This window comes from Monodon monoceros, unplaced genomic scaffold (assembly GCF_005190385.1).
Source record: "Monodon monoceros isolate NGI ecotype Baffin Bay Population unplaced genomic scaffold, NGI_Narwhal_1 Super_Scaffold_4, whole genome shotgun sequence".
Taxonomy (NCBI): domain Eukaryota; kingdom Metazoa; phylum Chordata; class Mammalia; order Artiodactyla; family Monodontidae; genus Monodon; species Monodon monoceros.
Genome location: NW_021703781.1, coordinates 44,665,181 through 44,683,772, shown reverse-complemented (window position 1 = coordinate 44,683,772; position 18,592 = coordinate 44,665,181). Strand labels below are relative to the sequence as shown.

At 40.9% G+C, this 18,592-nt stretch overlaps 2 protein-coding genes across 2 annotated transcripts in view; one reads left to right on the top strand and one right to left on the bottom strand.

Moving 5' to 3' along the window:
- The window catches only part of PTEN (phosphatase and tensin homolog), an 89,681-nt gene extending 81,003 nt beyond the window's left edge, over positions 1–8,678 (bottom strand). Inside the window, exon 1 of the mRNA XM_029244893.1 lies at positions 7,593–8,678. Within this exon, the coding sequence (XP_029100726.1) occupies positions 7,593–7,671 (79 nt within the window). The 5' untranslated portion in view covers positions 7,672–8,678. The remainder of the gene's footprint in view (positions 1–7,592) is intronic.
- Positions 8,679–9,457: 779 nt separating this feature from the next.
- KLLN (killin, p53 regulated DNA replication inhibitor) lies at positions 9,458–10,334 on the top strand. Its single transcript, XM_029244807.1, is given in 3 exon segments — positions 9,458–9,736; positions 9,739–10,117; positions 10,120–10,334. Coding segments are annotated over 3 exon segments (873 nt in total).
- The last annotated feature ends 8,258 nt before the right edge of the window (positions 10,335–18,592 follow it).

Below are 18,592 nucleotides of genomic sequence, written 5' to 3'. Positions count from 1 at the left end.
GCACAGGCTCCTGACGCGCAGGCTCAGCGGCCATGGCTCACGGGCCCAGCCGCTCCGAGGCATGTGGGATCTTCCCGGACCGGGCCACGAACCCGTGTCCCCTGCATCAGCAGGCGGACTCTCAACCACTGCACCACCAGGGAAGCCCTGTACCATCTCTTAGGTTGCTCCTTTTTTCTTTGCAAAATCAAATGAGCTAATGATTAAGAAAAGGCTTTGTTAATGAAAAAATACTGAACAAATATAAGACACTGTTAGGGTATATGCTAGCTAATTCTATTAATTGAAAAAAAAAACTTCTGACTTAAGTCCTCACTTTTTCATCTTTCATACTTCATAAACGAGTAAGTTAAAATGTTAAATAAATTTTACAAGGCTAAGTTAAGCCTGGCAAAGTACTGTTTTCACATTATGAAAGAAAAAAAAGTCCAGGCATTCCACTTTAACTCTGATAGACTCAGAGTAATTAATAAATACATTACACCTAAATATCAAGCTTGGTAACATTCCCCAAACTTCATTTTTCTTTTTTTTTTTTTTTTTTTGATTTGAAGAGAGTTTAATGCAAGGACTGCTTAAAGGCAAGGTAACAATAAGGAATACTGAAGCATCACAGAATTTAGCAATGGTGGTAAGCCTTGTAAACGATTTTCACCCCTAGGCCTAAAGGGACAATAGAAGGCAGCCATTATCGGAATAAAGAGCCATAGAAGAGGAGCCATCATAAAGGAGCTATAGTCTTAGTGCCCAACAGCACCCCCTGCCAACTCGCCCTCTTCCCTCCAATATTCTGCTAGAGCTTCCTGGGGACTGAATCCAAATGGAAGCCAGAGGATAAGGGAGCCTGAATGAGCCATCTAAGGATGTCAGTCTACCAGGCCTCAAAGAAGGGTGGAGAAAGGCAGAAAATGGATCTTGATGGGCAAACAGAATATCCAGCACTGTCCATCCCCCACCCCCCAAAAAAGTAATAACACTGTTTCATATCCAAACAGGTACCCAAACTTCATTTTAAAGGAGAGAAAAGATTTAAATTCTATTTATTTAATCTCCAGTAAGTTCCGAGTAACTAGAACACTCAAAAAGAAGAGTCTCACTAAATTCATGAGAGCAAAAGAATTTTAAATGGAAAAAACAATTGCACACATTTTAAAACAAGGAGTTGTTTGCAACTCTGAACAAGTATGCTGTATTTATAAATCACTTTAGGAATACATATGATTTAAAGAATCAGATCACAACCCATTTCATAATACCTTAAATAATTACATCCTCCTTAAAAGATCAAAAATATTAAACATATAAAATTAGCAGAGTGCAATCCCTGCAATTACTACTAAAGAAAATAGAACCTTATTATATTTAGCCTGAGAACCTACAAAGATCAAAATAAATAAAATTGAAAATTATTCAGAAGTGCTTTAATAACACTAAATCAACTAAGTTTTAGGTAGTAATATAAAACAAAATACAGGAGCATGAAGCATTAGAGAGAAAAAGAGGGAATTCTAGATAACTAAATTTTCCTAAAAGTTGTCGAAATGAACAGTTCAATTCTACAACCTAGACTTGGACCAAAAATACAGCTACTTTATCCAACACATAACAAAACACATAAAAGTCATATAATCAGATAACTGCATATAAAGTTAGACAGCACAATTCATTCTGCAATGCAAAACAAATATGTAAAAGAAAAACTCACTGGAAATCAAGTGCTTCACTACTGAGGGTACTGTGACACAGCTTGGAGACCAGCACAGGGAAAGGAACAAACAGATTGATCCCTATGTACAGGTAATGGCCTTTAATAGGCAGGTCTCAAGCTTATCCCATCCTTCCCCATACCTGGTAAGGATAAATGAAGAAAGAAATCCTTTAGCTCTTCTTCCCATTTCTAGGGCCTACAATGAGAATCTTGATCAAAAGCAAAAATGGGAAACAATAATACAAAGGTTTAACCTAAATAAAATTCCTATATTAATGCACTGCCAAATTATATTAAGTGTAAATGTTACTGTAATAAATGTTAACTTGGCATTCAAAGTTGCATGACTCCTCCAAAAATCTGAACTTAGAAAGAAATGCTAAGATACCTTTATTGATAAGACAGTTTATATAACTGTTGTATCATATATTAAAAGTTTTGAGATGGCGATTACTCTGTGAATAAAACTATATGATATTTTAGCTGACCTATCTTTAACACTAAAGAAAATTTAATATTATAGCAAATTTTTATTTTAAAACTGCTACTTCATTAAGCCATAACAGAGGAAGTTTACATCATACCTTAGTATTTTAAAGCAAATACTCTTCGATTAGCAATGATTATCTCTTCTTTGCTCCATAGTATGAGGGAGCAGAGCTTCAAATTATTTGCAATGAAACAGCAAAATCACAGACATGTTACACTCACAACTCCTAAAAGAATACCCCTATTTTAAAAAATAGTCATAGCCTGAACCAATTAACATGCTAACATATCCAAAACTGAGGAAAAATTCAGTTAAAATCACTGCTCCTCCCATAAATGAAAAGACAAATAATTTATCATACATGGGTAATCTGAAATTATAATTTTTAAGAGAAGCTGTTACCATTTAAGTATTTACAATGTGGTAGGTGCTGTGCTAAGTTAATTATTTACATTATCTCATTTATTCTTCAAAATAAACTTTATGTGGGTTGGTACCATCATCCTCATTTTACAGATATAACAGATTGAGAAAAGTAACCTACACAGTCATCCAGCTACTAAGCGGCAGTCAGGATTCCAACACAGGCAGTGTTGGTTCCAGAGCCTACACTGCCACCCTAAAATCTAAAATGAAACAATGTACAAACAGTGTGTAGATAAAACTAATACTCAATATTTTAATGTAATTTAAAATAGATTTAACCTTATTTAAAAATTATAAAACCACATCCACAAGTGATCTCTAAAGAGAAAAAAGTTCAGTTTTTAGAAATATTACTATAGTTTCCTCACTCTGTCTTTATTTACATATATACACAGAGTATTCAAACACTTATAAGTTAGATTCACTGTCCATATCTGAAGTGATGACTACTGGTAAGAATTAAGTGTATAACCACTTAAAATATAATACATAAACAGTCTTTGTTTCCACACTATATACAGGTTAAGAATATTCTTTTGCTGGAAGGTGCGCCACAGTATCCAAATCTCTCAATATTCTCAACACTACCAACAAGTGTATACCTAATACCCTGAAGATGTCCACTCATCTCTTAATGCAAACTGTTGCAAATGAAGTGAATTTGCCTTAACTATACTGAACTAAATTAAGACTTTCCATACAAAATTAATTTACCCCTAAATTATGTTTATTCTTCTTATACTAATATTTTTCTAACAGCCTTTTTTAATTCCAGTGCAAATTATTTTAAAAGAACCAAACTGCCAATAGCTTTTCTGTAACCCATGAAAAAATTCCAAAAATTTGGGGATATGTGAATAGTCAAATCCAATATACTAATTTCACCTTTCCTGACAAATGAAAGTACTTTACATTATTAATGCATATACATATTCAATACTTAGAGAATCACAGACCAAAACACTTTTGACCACCTAGCAAAGAATGCATGTGGCACTAATATGGCCTAAATAAAGGAATTAAGGACATCAGTTAGCTCAGCAAATCCCTGACAACTTAGGGTTGTTCGGTCTAACATTACTGGTATTTCTGATAGCAACTGTGTTAACCTCAAAGCTACCACATAGAAAGCAACTGTAAAACAGAATATTTAATATCATAAAACTGAATATTTACTGAAACCATTTCTGACCCCAATCTCACAAGCTGATACAAATGTCTTAAGTCACTATCCTTAGAACAAATCCTAACACCTTTTCTTAATGAATTCATACCACAAAAGAATACTGATTTTACTTAAAATCAAGTTTATCTAACAAAAAAAGAGACAGGAGAAAAGGTAAGAGTGACAGTTCTATGAAATAGAAATAAAACTTCAGAACTAATGGGGGCTACAGGAAAAAAAAACACACCAAATAAATTTCTTACACCATCATTAATAACGTATTTTTCTGGAAGCTAAATTCTTATAGTACAGCCAAGGCCTAACATTTCAAGTAAGTGAAAAACTGTCATATGCATACAAACTTCTAAATTTCTTTTTACAAACTCAAATTTCACATACAATACTAATATAAAAACATTTCCTACACTGCTGTCTTACTAAAAATGCAAAGGCAAAAATTTAAAAATAGAATGTTTACTGAGAGTGATTTAATGTAGAAACTTTGTGATCTTCCCATAATAAATACTCCTACATTAAAAAGTCACTGAAGTGACTACTTCTTAAGTTGCTTAGAAATTATTAAAAAGTATTAAGCTATCATCAAATGAACAAATAGCAAACGGGGCAAATCTCAAAATGAGGACATTTGAAAATCAGTACTAAAGACTTCCCAAAAGTAAGAAATTTTGTAACATTAAGAGTTTATATTTTTTTGTGTGTGGTTAATGGGAAAAAGCAGATACTATATTGTTCCACACAAGCATTAAAGTATCACCAGCTACCTTGAATGTTGTTAAAATAAAATTCTGATAGGTAATACACACATATGCACCTTTCTTTACTATCTTTCTAAAACTATTTAAAGTTAAGGTGATTATACCTCACCATATTTTATATTTACTTAGTATTTATTTAGTGTATCATAAGCAATGTTAAATCTGCACTGATGACTGTACTACTGGGCAAACTTTTACAATGAGCAGCAATAAAATTCCTTTTTACTTATATTAAGAGTTATATAAACTGTAAATTCCTCTCAGATGCTCTTTATTCTTTAATACACTTTATGAAAATGAAGTTTATAAATTATTGTATAGCAATTAGGTGGCCCAATTATGTTGCACGGGAAAGAAATACAACTTAACAGATACAAAACAATGTAAAATAAAAATTGAGTAGAATCTTTTTCCAAAAAACCCTCACAATACAGTCATTTCAGTAATCACTAATCTTAAAAGATACTACATACAACCTGCTAGAGAGATACTACAACCTGCTAGAGACAAAGCCTTCAATGGCCATTTTAATTTCCCCCCACCACAGTAAACACAAAACACTAAAGTGAAACCAAGCAAACTAAAGTGCTTTGGTATTTCAAAATTATTGGAAGTGCAACTATCAAAAAAGTAAACCCTTTACTGACTTCCCTAAGTGATTTTTTTTCACATCAACATTTGGCTCAATAAAACCACAACTCTAGAAATTAAGTGTAATTAGTCATTTGATGCAATATACGATAATGCTTTCTATGCATACCATAACTAAAAGGACAGTTTTAGAGAAAGTTGTAAGTCACATAAATTTCATACATAGAGGCACACACACTCTGAAATCAAAGGAGAAATGGCTAATCACCTCACTGCTCATATATAAGAACTTGGTAGAATGTTAGTCTTATAACTCTGATAATTTTAAATCAAATGTGTAAAGCAAAAATAGCATAAACATATTCTGAATACTAAAAGCAATCTGCCCAACAAACAGCATTCTAGAAAATTTTTTGAATGGGGGTTTATTTTAAAAATTTAAACATTTAATTAATTTGTTTCTATACATCTAGATGACTGTCAAGTCACACCAATAGTAGACTATTTTTGAAATAGGTTACAAATCAGAAGAGTTTTTTCATAATTAATTATCTTCTGGGCAAGCGGGTCAAGTTCAGCTTTAGTAAAGTTTTTCAATTAATGTAACTCCAAACTTTCCAAATATTCTTTTAAAATATCATTTTTTAACCTAACAGAAAACTTACGTTGTGTGTGTTGTAAAGCTACTTCTTCAGTAACTTTTATCTTCATTTCATATCAAAAACTGGGGCAAAATTAGCTGTGCACATTTACGTGTGGATACATAATCCAAAGGAATAAAACCTCTTCAGATATGTAACATTTTCTTCAAAAAAATCTTCCCCACGGTTTTTACCTGGATGTATAGACACTTTAGTGTCACTCTACCTTTAGGCAAAATGTTTACTGATACTTGCTAAGAAACCATTTTTATTAAGACTATTAACACTTATGCAATTATGTAGTTTTAAGTAAGTATTGTCCACTGCTACAATTCACAGCACCAAATTTTTTATCTTAATAGAGGCCTTAATAAAATGCTTCAGTCACCTCAGACCAATAACTTAATCCTGTTCTTCATGCCTTACACTGGCCTACCAGTGACTCTCAATTCCTACGATACTTTCCATTCTGCAAAAAAGGAGGGCTCTATCGCCATCCTTGATCAAAACCGGTTTATTATACCTGAAACTGCAAAGACTCATGCCTTTCGATAACCACTATCTTTTGAAATATAAAGGCCTAACTTTTAGACAACCAATTATATACCACTGAAACTCTTGGGTTTCTGTCTTATCCAACAAGCTGACTCAGTAAATTTAATACACCATATGAAAAAAGCGAACACACCTACAATCCGAAGCTGGAGTGATCCACTCTTGCCAGCATTTCTGGTTATTAGCTGGTAAATTATACTTATACTGATATTCTACACAAGCCAGAGTAAAGTTAATGGATACCCAAAGGTGTCACAGGACCTGAAACCTAAATAAGGTGAGTGTCAATTCTGGTATCACAATAATACTTAAATTTCAAGTGAAACTGAAGTTTAATCTCTGCAATCACCATTTACTACACACAATACCCTTGAACCTACACAACATTATCATCTGGGATCAAAAACCACTCAATCTCCATTCTATTATGTGTCACAAGAGCACTGAATATACAGTGCTACTGAACTGCAAATTTCATGCCCTATCCCACATCAGCCCAACACGAGACAAAAAAAGCAAATTTAACAAAGATCTAGTAAGAGCGCCTTTGAGATGTATCACGGTACTATTGATTTCAAGCTACAAAACTTCTAAATGCGATTCAAAGTTGTAATTAACTTAGTTTCAACATACAAACCTACTTTTGCCTTCAAATGAGCACCATATATGCTAAAATGATTCTCTCTCTAAAGTTATGCAAATCAGTTCGGTTCACAACTCACATTTTAAAAGAATCTATCAATGCAACTCAGGAAACTAAAAGCAATCACTGCAAGATTCTGATGCAATATGCGTACGCGCAACACTAATTTTCATTTTAATCTGATCTATACCCTTGATCTAGGGCCTAAAGCCAAGATTTAATCGAAATATGCTCAACCTCAAAGCATCTACTTTTCTGTTCATTTAGCAGACCGGATTACCGAGCTCACTAATCCACTAGCAGTGTATTGTATTCTTTATTAACGGACAATAGCCCTTAGGGAGAGTCCCCACAGACAGACTAAGAAACCCATCAGTGCCTTGACACTTGCAACCAGGCAAGAGTTCCGAATAGCCGAACACACCCTAGGTTGAATGCATTCAAAAGAGGCACAAAATATACATGATCTAGAAATCCGACCAGGGTTAAATGTCATAGTCACCCAAACTATGGACATTTTTCGCATCCGTCTACTCCCACGTTATAAGAGAGAGTGACAGAAAGGCAAAGAGGAGCGGCAGCCACAGAAATGGATACAGGTCAAGTCTAAGTCGAATCCATCCTCTTGATATCTCCTTTTGTTTCTGCTAACGATCTCTTTGATGATGGCTGTCATGTCTGGGAGCCTGTGGCTGAAGAAAAAGGAGGAGAGAGATGGCAGAAGCTGCTGGTGGCGGGGCTTCTTCTGCAGGATGGAAATGGCTCTGGACTTGGCGGTGGCTGATGCCCCTCGCTCTGCTGCCGCTTGGTTCTGGACAGCAGCCGGGTAATGGCTGCTGCGGCGGCTGCTGGATGGTTGCAGCGACTGGGCCTGCTTCTCCTCAGCAGCCAGAGGTCTGGCAGCGGCGGCAGCGGAATGGGGAGAAGAATAATCCTCGGAACGGCTGCCTCCTCCGGCGGCCTCCGGAGCCCGGGCCAGGAGGGGTGCGGCGGCGGCGGAGGGGAGGTTTAAAACCGGCCCGGGTCCCTGGATGTGCCGCCGCCGCCGCCGCCGTGTTGGAGGCAGTAGAAGGGGAGAGACCAACTCTCCGGCGTTCCCAGCCCTGGAAATGGTGACAGGCGACTCCGACACCCTCCCCGGAGCTGCAGCCGCCGCCGCCGCCGCCGCTTCTCCCCCCCGCTCCAGGAGCGGGAGGTGCAGCCGCCGCGCCTCAGCCGGCTCCCGCCCGAGTCCACAGCTTCCACCTTCCCTTTCAGGAGAAGCCGAGGAAGAGGCTGCACGGTTAGAAAAGAAGACGAAGAGGAGGCGAGAAACGCCGCCGCTGCCGCCGCCGCCGGCCGGCCGGCTCCCCGAGGGCGCTGCCCCCGCGGCTGCTCACAGGCGCTGAGAGGGGCTCTGGGCCGCGGCCGCCGCCGTCTCTCATCTCCTTCGCCTGAGCCCGGCCTCGCCTCACAGCGGCTCAACTCTCAAACTTCCATCATGGCTGCAGCTTCCGAGAGGAGAGAACTGAGCGCAGCCGCGTCCCAGCGCCCGAACGTGTATCCTGCCGCAGTGCACAAAGAGTCCCGCCACATCACCGCCCGCCGGCCTGCCCGCCCCCTGCGCCGCCGCGCCGGGAGCCCAGGCGCCTCGGAGCCCGAGGGGAGGCGGGAGGCGGACGGACTGCGCCGGGGGAGGGAAGGGCAGGGCAGGGGCTGTAGGGAGGGGGCAGAAGCAGCAGCTCCGGGTGCGAGCGCCGAGTCCCCAACGGGCAGGCGCACTGAGCATGCCCAGTATGACTGCCTGGAGCTCGCTCGGGCTTGTTTCGAGGCGCCCGCCTGTAGCTGCACTTGCTGCGGGTGCTTCTGCAGCAGCCCAGGGTGGGGGGAACGAGCTGAGCCACGGCCGAAAAACCCAGCCACAGGCAGAGTAGGCTGTTGCAAGGGGGAGAGGGGGAGCGAAGGTGAAGGCTGTGGCCGGTTCGTTGAGCAGTGTCACTGACTTGAGTCTGAGGTTACCTGTGCACAGGTGGAAAAGACCAGGTGACTGCTATGGTCAGGGTACAGGAAAACGCAGGGACGGTCCCTGCAGCGAGGACACCCCTCCCCCTGCCTCCACCTCCAGATTTCCCCGGCACGGCCTGCAGCCTTCTTCTCCTTATGCACGGATGTCGGATCACGATCGTTCGCAGGGATGTGACTGCAGCAGCCCTTGCTGAGAAATCCCACCTCTCCCCTCATCCCCACCCGTGTCTTCAAGGTGTCAGTCTTAGTACAAAGAATAACCCCCTATTGTGTCTCCAGTGTGTATCACCTCATCCGGCTCCCTTTCACCGCCCCACCTCCCGCTTCCCCGGCACTCGGTTCATTTGCCCTAAAAATGAAAGCTCCCAGCGGAGCGCGCTGAGTGTGAGCACATCGCCCCTGAATTTCTAGATCCCAAAGGGCAACTGTCCAGGTAAACTGAAAGCGGATCCCCGAGGATGGGATGCACGCTGCAGCCCCCTGCATTTCCCCCGGAGAGCCGAGCATCTCTCCCCTCGGGGTTCCAGTTGGGTTCACCGCTCCGAACTCAAGCTCGACCCTTAGCGGCTCCTCGCCCCGCCCCTTTTGGGCCGCAGCGAAAACCCGGCTGGGTGGATCGCCCCGCGGCCAGGTTCCGCGCTCCCCTAGCGGGTCAGTGCACGCTAGAGACCGGGGTTGCAGGGCGGGAGTATGAATTACGGGACGGTAGGAAACTGCAGCCCCAGCGAGTGGGCGGAGCCGAGGAGACCTAGGAGGGTTCAAAAGGAGGTGGAGGGATACACGGGCCACAGTCGGAACTACTTTCAGGAGGAGGTCACGTGTGTTCCTAGTTGGGGAACTTTCCAAATTCCCACTCCCATTTGATAGCTCTAGAGGCAAGTGCTTCCCTTCCTTTGCCCAGGGTGCTCCCGCCATGTACGGGTAGCTGGACCCCAGAGCCTCCCCGGTTTCGGCGGAAGAATAGGCTCAGACGATCCTCCCGCCGGAGCGCTGTCAGTGCTGGCGCCTGAGGAGCTGGTTACACAAGCACCCACATCCAAGCACGTGCCCCCGCCTCCCCTCACCTTGGCTGCCGCCGCTGATTCTTGCGGATCTCGGAGCAAGAGTTCCCAAGCTGGTCGCACCCTTTCCTGCTACCCACAGAGCAAGCTAGAGGACGGAGACCTGAAACTCCGAGCTCTGGATCCGCTACCACTGCGCCTTCCAAACCGTGGGAGAAGGGGCTGGGCCCCGGGGGTCTGGCGCATCTTCCTTGCTAGTGCCCTGCCCCCTAGGGCGAACCTTTCTGGTGCTGTACTCGCGGGGCAAAGGGTATCTACTGCAGCAGCCCGGTGATTGAATTCAGCGATGTTGCGACAAACTTTCAGTCACTACTGAGCTGGTGAGCGCGCCCCACCTACTGTAGACTCAGCCTAGTGACTTATCTGGTCGGAGAACCTAGTCCATGGCCTTCAGCCCAGAACAAACTTGTCAAGTCTGCTTAGAGCTCGGATTGTTTGACCTAAACCGCGAAAGATCTGGTTCGGAAATGCTGAAAACTAGAGCACATTTACCCTGACATCGATCGGCTGCAAAGTGAGTGGTCCACCGTCTGCTTGTAGAGAGTGGGCATCAGTACCATTGTAGGAATTCTTTCTTTCCCCTGGGAAGTAGAACTCAAGGAGAATTTGAGTCCAAAAGTATTTAAGTTGATACCTAGACTGAGGCGCTGGTCGTTTTTTAGATCTGAGAGAATGGGATCAATTTGCATGTGTGTTGCAGTTATTGTGAATTGATGCCTAGGAAGGTCTAAAAGAGGATTTATTCAGTGTATGAGAAAGAACACATCATAGTTGTAGGCAGCCCCTGAAGACTAGAAACCTCAAGAGAGCTACCGTAGAAGCCACAGACCATTACCTTACTCCAGGACTACTTACTAATTAAACCAGGGATATTTACACTGTTCTTAGAGATCTCTGAGGCTTCATAAAACTTTGAATTTATATGCAACATCCTTTTAAGATAGCCCTGCAGGAGTTAGCCACCTGCTGAATCTTCAGTCTTGATATTTATTGGAGCCTGGTTTTGTGCATGGTCCTGGTCAGCTTGGGGGAAGGAGGGGCCACAAGTGGAAAAAGAAATGGAGAGCAACCTAGAAAGAGTAGGAGAAAGGCCTCCATTTGGTTTCCAAAGATGAAAGTCCTGACCACACAGCCTAGATAAGCTAGAGATTTTTTTTTTTAAATAAATGTATTTATTTATTTATTTTTGGCTGTGTTGGGTCATGGGCTTTCTCTAGTTGCTGCGAGCAGGGGCTACTCTTCGTTGCAGTGCACGGGCTTCTCATTGTGGCACGGGCTTCAGTAGTTGTGGCTCGCAGGCTCCGGAGCGTAGGCTCAGGAGTTGTGGCACACGGGCTTAGTTGCTCCGTGGCATGTGAGATCTTCCCAGACCAGGGCTTGAACCCGTGTCCCCTGCACTGGCAGGTGGATTCTCAGCCACTGCACCACCAGGGAAGCCCTAGAGATTTCTTTATTTTATAAATAACCAAGGATAAGTCCCTGATTTCTAGGTGTTCCACTAGATTGCATGGCAAGAACCTGAGAGCTACGCTCAATTGATTATCAACTACTGCTTGGTGAGGAAAGGGAAAATGAAGATAAAGTTAAATGAAGGCAAGTGATTAGGGAGGGGTAAAATGTCCCACGTTTGTTTTTCCAGTTGCTGATCTTGTCCCCAGAGTTCCTGTTATTAGCACTGCCCTACTTTGCCCACCCCTCTCCCCCCACTCCATGTGAAGATTAGTCTCACAGTATCTGAGAAGTTCTGAAATCCACTTCCTAGGAAGAAAGTGGATTCATTCCTGCCCTGTTGGTGTTTTGGTGTTAGGCCTGAGGAGAGAGAACCCTTTTCAATTCCTGTGGCACAGAGTTATTCTGGAGCAGAGAGGGTGTGCATCACCAGTACTAACATGCTGGAATATGAGACTGGCCCACAAGCACTTCCATCTGCTGAAAGAAGAAACTGGAAAATGAGTTTTGCTGCTACTCTAAACATCAGGTCCCTCTACTTATCTCCATGGTGAGTGAAAGGACCACCAACGTTGGCAGATATTTGACCAGCCTGACAGCAATACCAGGTGGTTATTAGAAGTTGCTGAGTAAAAAATTTCCTCCCCTTCCCAGTGTTAAGTGGGTTCCTGAAGGAAATCCTTTTTTAATTTTTGTATTTCTTCACTTTGTCCTCCTACCCAAGAAGTCTCCATATGCAGGTGGTAGAGCTGAAACCTTTAAATAGCTGACACTATCTAATGTACAGAAAGTTTTTTAAAATGTTTTTTTCAAGTTCAGTTGCAAATATCTGCTTGGCTGTACAGATATTACAATACATTGGTTTCTAAACACTTCAGTTATTTACCTGTCTGGATTCAGACTGCCCTGGGGAGAAACAGAAGCTGGTAACAAAGGGAGAATTATATAAAGCTTCAGGGAGACTAACCATACAGAATAATTAGTGAACAGGAAAAACCAGCTTTAATTATAGTTTCTAACAGCTGATTCCAAAACTGTATTGCTACTGCATCCAGAGAATATCTAAAGAAAATTCCTTTCTTATTTTCTTTGATAAGTGAAATGACCAGCAACTCAATGGGGATGATATAAATAGTTGATGTGCTCTTTGTAGGTCCTGCTGCTAAAATGTCTTTTGTTGAACACTGATTGCTATAGTGCCTTTCTCATCTCCCACACACTGACCTTTCAAATAGAGATCTAAAGCAATGGCTTCAATTTTTAAATAATCTTCTCTATTTTTATCTGCTTAACCACTGTTTTCTAAATAATACAGAGTAAAAAGTATGTAATAATTATATATTTTAACTTAAACCATCCCATTCTTCCAATGGTCTGAAGACTTTTCCCTTATTTCAGTTATCCTAATTACAAATATCCCTGTTGTTTTAAATAAAGACCTTTTGCTTACAACATTTCTCCAGAAGGTACCAGTATGGATCATACAAGCAACCACATCCTAAAAGAGAATTTTCCATTGTTGCCTACAAGTTCTTCATGCCCTAATCTCCTGGAGCTCTTTCAGATGGCACTTGTGTCTCCTTTCACAACTCAGTAGAGAGGTGTGCTGTATGAAATATCACACAAAGAGAAATGAGGGCTGGGCTGGGAGAACCACAGAGCAGACTAGGCACTCACTATGTCCAAGTGGCATTTAGAAATTGTGACTTGGACTAGAGAGTGATAGAAAAGAAAGACCTAACATGACAAGACAGCTTAGATTGTTTTAGTCTCTGATCTAACACTGGCTATTGGATATTCCACTCTGGTCCCCTTAATACTAACTCTAGCCCTAGGAACACATATCTTGCCTTTTAGCTCTTCTGATAATAGAAAAAGATAATAATAATTTTTATGTTACCAGCAGATATTGGGGCATTTACCAGGTGCTTCACAGAGTAGCCCTCATTGGTCCAGGTATAGGAGGGACACTGAGAAGGAGTCAAGGGTAACTATTGCCTCACTCCTACAAATCTTTCCCTTCAGAACATCCTTCTGGCTTCTGAGGTATCACTTTTTCTGGCAACAAAAAGCAACAAAAAACCTTTCTGAAAGAGAAAATGCATGGTTAAAACTCTATCTAAGGGACTTCCCTGGTGGTCTAGTGGTTGAGAATCCGCCTGCCAATGCAGGGGACGCGGGTTCGATCCCTGGCTGGAGAACTAAAATCCTACATGCCAGGGGGCAACTAAGCCCACACACCACAACTACTGAGCCTGTGCACTCTGGAGCCCACCCGCCACAACTAGAGAGAAGCCTGTGTGCCACAACAAAGAGCCCACACCACAACGAAAGATCCCACATGCCACAATGAAGATCCCACATGCCGCAACTAAGACCTGACACAGCCAAATAAATAAAAATTTAAAAATTAAAAAAAAAAAAAAACTCTATTTAAGGTAGCTTTTTTGTCTGTGTTGATGGTATAGGGTCTTAACTCCATTTAGTCATTTAATGATTCAATCAACAAATATGTGGGAGTCTTATGTGCCAGTACTAATAATGCTAAGCTCTGTGGACAGAGCAATGACTATAGCATAGAGGGTCCAGCCTTTACGGAATTTAGTCTCCTTGAAAACTTGGCTTCTTTGTCTGACACTGTTGCAACCTCTTCACAGTCTAGGAGTAAAGTTAAAGCTGTAGAAAATACCCTAGTATTTGATAACTGTTTCAATTATCTATTGCTGCATAACAAACCACTGTAAACTTGGTGGCTTAAAAGAACAACCACCATTTATTTTCTCACAATTTTGCAATTTGGGAAGGTTACAGCTGGACAGTTCTTCAGCTCCCCCATGATGTCAGCTGGGTCAGACATGTGGTTATGTTCAGCTATGACTTTGGCTAGGGCTGGAATGTCTGTGACATTCCCCACATGTCTGGCACCTCAGCTGGAGCACCTGAAATGCCTGGGGGCCTCCCTCTCTTCGTGTGACCGTTCATCATTCAGTGGTCCAGCCCAAGCATCTTTGCACAGTGACTGAATCCCAAGAGGAAGAAAGCAGAGGCTTCAAGGCCTCTCAAAGGCATGGTTCAGAAGTCCCAGAATATCACTTTCATTCTATTCTCTTGGCCAAAGCAAGTCACAAGGCCAGCCCAGATCCAAGGGGAGAGGAGTCTCACTTCTTAATGGAAGGAGTGGCTGGGATGAGAGGAATTATTGGCAGTCAGATTTGGAAGCACTCTACCATAATCCACCCTCTGGCCACAACTCTTCACACAGACACACCCACACACAGACATGCAAAAGACACTTACTTCCTCCCCCGCAAATTATCATTCTGTATAGCATTGGCTGTAAGGTCTAGGATCTAGTAATACACACTAGGCCCAGATGTGAATGAGGCATTTCAGATGCTGTTCCTCTTCATCTGGAGATCCATGAACTAAAAAGACAAGTTACAATACACAACATATAATGCTGAAACAGGGATAGAATAAATGCAAGAGATACTTCTCTTCAAAGGTCGGCAGGGGGAAATGGAAGGCACATAGCAGTCATTAGTCTGTAGCAATTCTGAAAGCCAGCCAAGCACTGTCATCCTGACTCTAAGGATCTAGTTCTCCGTTAGGGCCTGGTTCTTCTCCCTGGGAGTAGTTTCCTAATCCACTGTTCTTGGCTCCCTGCTCTGGGGTCTAGCTGACCTCTGAGTCAATCTTCCTTTCTCATAAGAAACTGCCTACCCTTTACAGTTGAATAGCTCTCTCAGCCTGCTTCTTGCCCATAGAAAGTTGGGGGCCCAGAGGCTTTTTTTCATTTTGAACTGTCTCCTCCTTCTTTGGTCCAAGCTCCTGGTGCTTTTATCAATAAAATTCTTTTTAAAAGTGTGTGGGTCTTCTATGACTCTAATTGGAGTTCACTCCTTGACCACAAAGCAACATCCAGAATTCTTTCAAAAACAAACCTCTGTCTACATTGGGCCTTTATCTAGGTGACTGCTGTTGGACCACCCTTAAGATTCTTAGAAGCCCTTTTAGTCTAGATGAGAGGGTCTATGAAGCAATGTCTTAAGTTTTTTAGAGATCTCAACAGAGTTTTGATTAAATCTTTTCCTTGAGGTCACATTTTATAGGCAGTCCCTGAGGCCATTTCTTAATTTGAGACCTTTTGCTGACTATAAAGACTCTCCTAGGTCCTGTATATTTCTACATTCTGCTTAAAAACTGAATAGTTCTTTTTTTTTTTTTTTAACACATTTCTCTCTTGTGATACATGACACATCACTAAAAGAAGCCAACTGACACTTTGAACATTCACATTGAAAATCTTCGCCAGGTCTACAAGTTCATTAGGTACATTTTCTATGTTTTACTGCACACATGTGCAAATGTTTCCAAACATTTTGCCACTACATAACACCACTTAGCCAGCCTCCAGAAGCAATTTCCTCACTACTCTTATAGCTTCCATTGAGATCCCTCAACAAAATATTAGCAAACCAAATTCAACAATACATTAAAAGGATCATACACCATGATCAAGTGGGATTTTTTCCAGGGATGCTAGGATGGTTCAACATCTACAAATAAATCAACATGATATATACCACATTAACAAAATGAAGGATAAAAATCATATGATCATCTCAATAAATAAAAGCATTTGACAAAATTCAACATCCATTTATGATTAAAAAAATCTCAACAAAATGGGTATAATGAGAACATACATCAATATAATAAAGACCATATATGACAATCCCACAGCTAACATACTCAACAGCAAAACGCTGAAAGTTTTTCTTCTAAGATCAGGAACAAGACAAGGATGCTCACTTTCACCACTTTTATTCAACATAGTATTGGAAGTTCTAGCCAAAGCATTTATGCAAGCAAAGGAAATAAAAGGCATCCAAATCAAAAAGGAACAAGTAAAACTGTCATTTGCAAATGACATGAGATTATATATAGAAAACCCTAAAGTCTCCACCAAAAACCTGGTAGAACTAATAAACACATTCAGTAAAGTTGCAAGATATAAAATCAATATACAGGGACCTCCCTGGTGGCGCAGTGGTTAAGAATCTGCCTGCCAATGCAGGGTACACAGGTTCGTCCAGGAAGATCCCACATGCCATGAGCAACTAAGCCCGTGTGCCACAGTTACTGAGCCTGTGTACCACAACTACTGAAGCCCACACACTTAAAACCTGTGCTCTGCAACAAGAGAAGCCACCGCAGTGAGAAGCCCGCACACTGCAACGAAGAGTAGCCCCTGCTTGCCACAACTACAGAAAGCCCACACACAGCAATGAAGACCCAATGCAGCCAAAATAAATAAATAAATAAATGTATTTAAATTTTTTTAAAAAAATCAATATACAAAAATCAGTTGCATTTCTTACACTAACAATGAACTATCAGAAAGAGGGATTAAGAAAACAATTCCATTTACAATTGCATCAAAAATAATAAAATACTTAGGAATAAATGTAACCAAGGAGGTGAAAAACCTGTACACTGAAAACTATAAAACACTGATGAAAGAAATCAAAGAAGACACAAACAAATGGAAAGATAATCTGTGCTCTTGAATTAGAAGAATTAATATTGTTAAAGTGACCATACTATCCAAAGCAATCTACATATTCAATGCAATTTCTATCAAAATTCCAAAGGCATTTTTCGCAGAAATAGAACATACAAACCTAAAATTTGTATGGAACCACAAAAGACCCCGAATAGCCAAAGCAATCTTGAGAAAGAAGAACAAAGCTACAGGCATCACACTCCCTGATTTCAAGCTATCTTACAAAGCCATAGTAATCAAAACAGTATGGTACTAGCATAAAAACAGACACATAGACCAATGTGACAGAATAGACAGCCCAGAAATACATCCATGCATATGTGGTCAAGTAATTTACTACAAAAAAGGCAAAAACATACAATGGGGAAAGGACAATCTCTTCAACAAATGTTGTTGGGATAACTGGACAGCCACATGCAAAAAAATGAAACTAGACTACTATCTAACACCATACACAAAAATTAACTTGAAATGGATTAAAGACTTGTATGTAGTAAGACCTGAAACAATAAAAGTCCTAGAAGAAAACATCCGTGGCAATCTCCTTGACATTGATCTTGGCAATGATTTTTTACATCTGACTCCAAAAGCAAAGGCAACAAAAGCAAAAATGAACAGCAGGACTATATCAAACTAAAAAGCTTTTGCTCTTCAAAGGAAATCAACAAAATGAAATGGCAACTTACTAAATGGGAGAAAATATTTGCAAATCATATATCTGATACAAGGTTAATATCCAAAATATATAAAGAATCCATACAACTCAAAAGCAAAACAAACAAAAAAACCAATCCAATTAAAAAATGGGCAGAAGATCTGAATAAATGTTTTTCCAAAGAAGACATACAGATGGCCAATAGGCACATGAAAAGACGCTAAGCATCATTAATCATCAGGGAAATGCAAATCAAAGCCACAATTGGATATCACCTCAAATCTGTTTGCTATTTGAATGGCTATTATAAAAAAGAAGAAATAACAAGTGTTTGTGAGGGTGTGGAGAAAAGGGAACACTTGAGCACTGTTGGTGGGAATGCTAATAGGTAAAGCCACTATGTAAAACAACGTGGAGGTCCGCCCCAAAATTAAAAATAGAACAACATGATTCAGCAATTCCACTTCTGAGTATTTATCTGAAGAAAGCAAAAATAGTCATTTGAAAGGATATGTGCATCCCTATGTTCGTTGCAGCATTACTTCCAATAGCCAACATATGAAACAACCTAAATGTTCATTGATGGATGAATGGATAAAGAAGATGTAATACATGTACACACACACACACACACACACACACACACACACACACACACACACAACACAATGGAATACTATTCAGCCATAAAAAATGAAATTTTGCCATTGGCAGCAACAGGAATGGACCCTGAGGGCATTATGCTAAGTGAAATATTATTAAGTCAGACAGAGAAAGACAAATACTGTATGATCTCACTTATATGTGGAATCTAAAAAACAAAACAAACAATAATAATTATTTAAAAAAACAAGCTCAT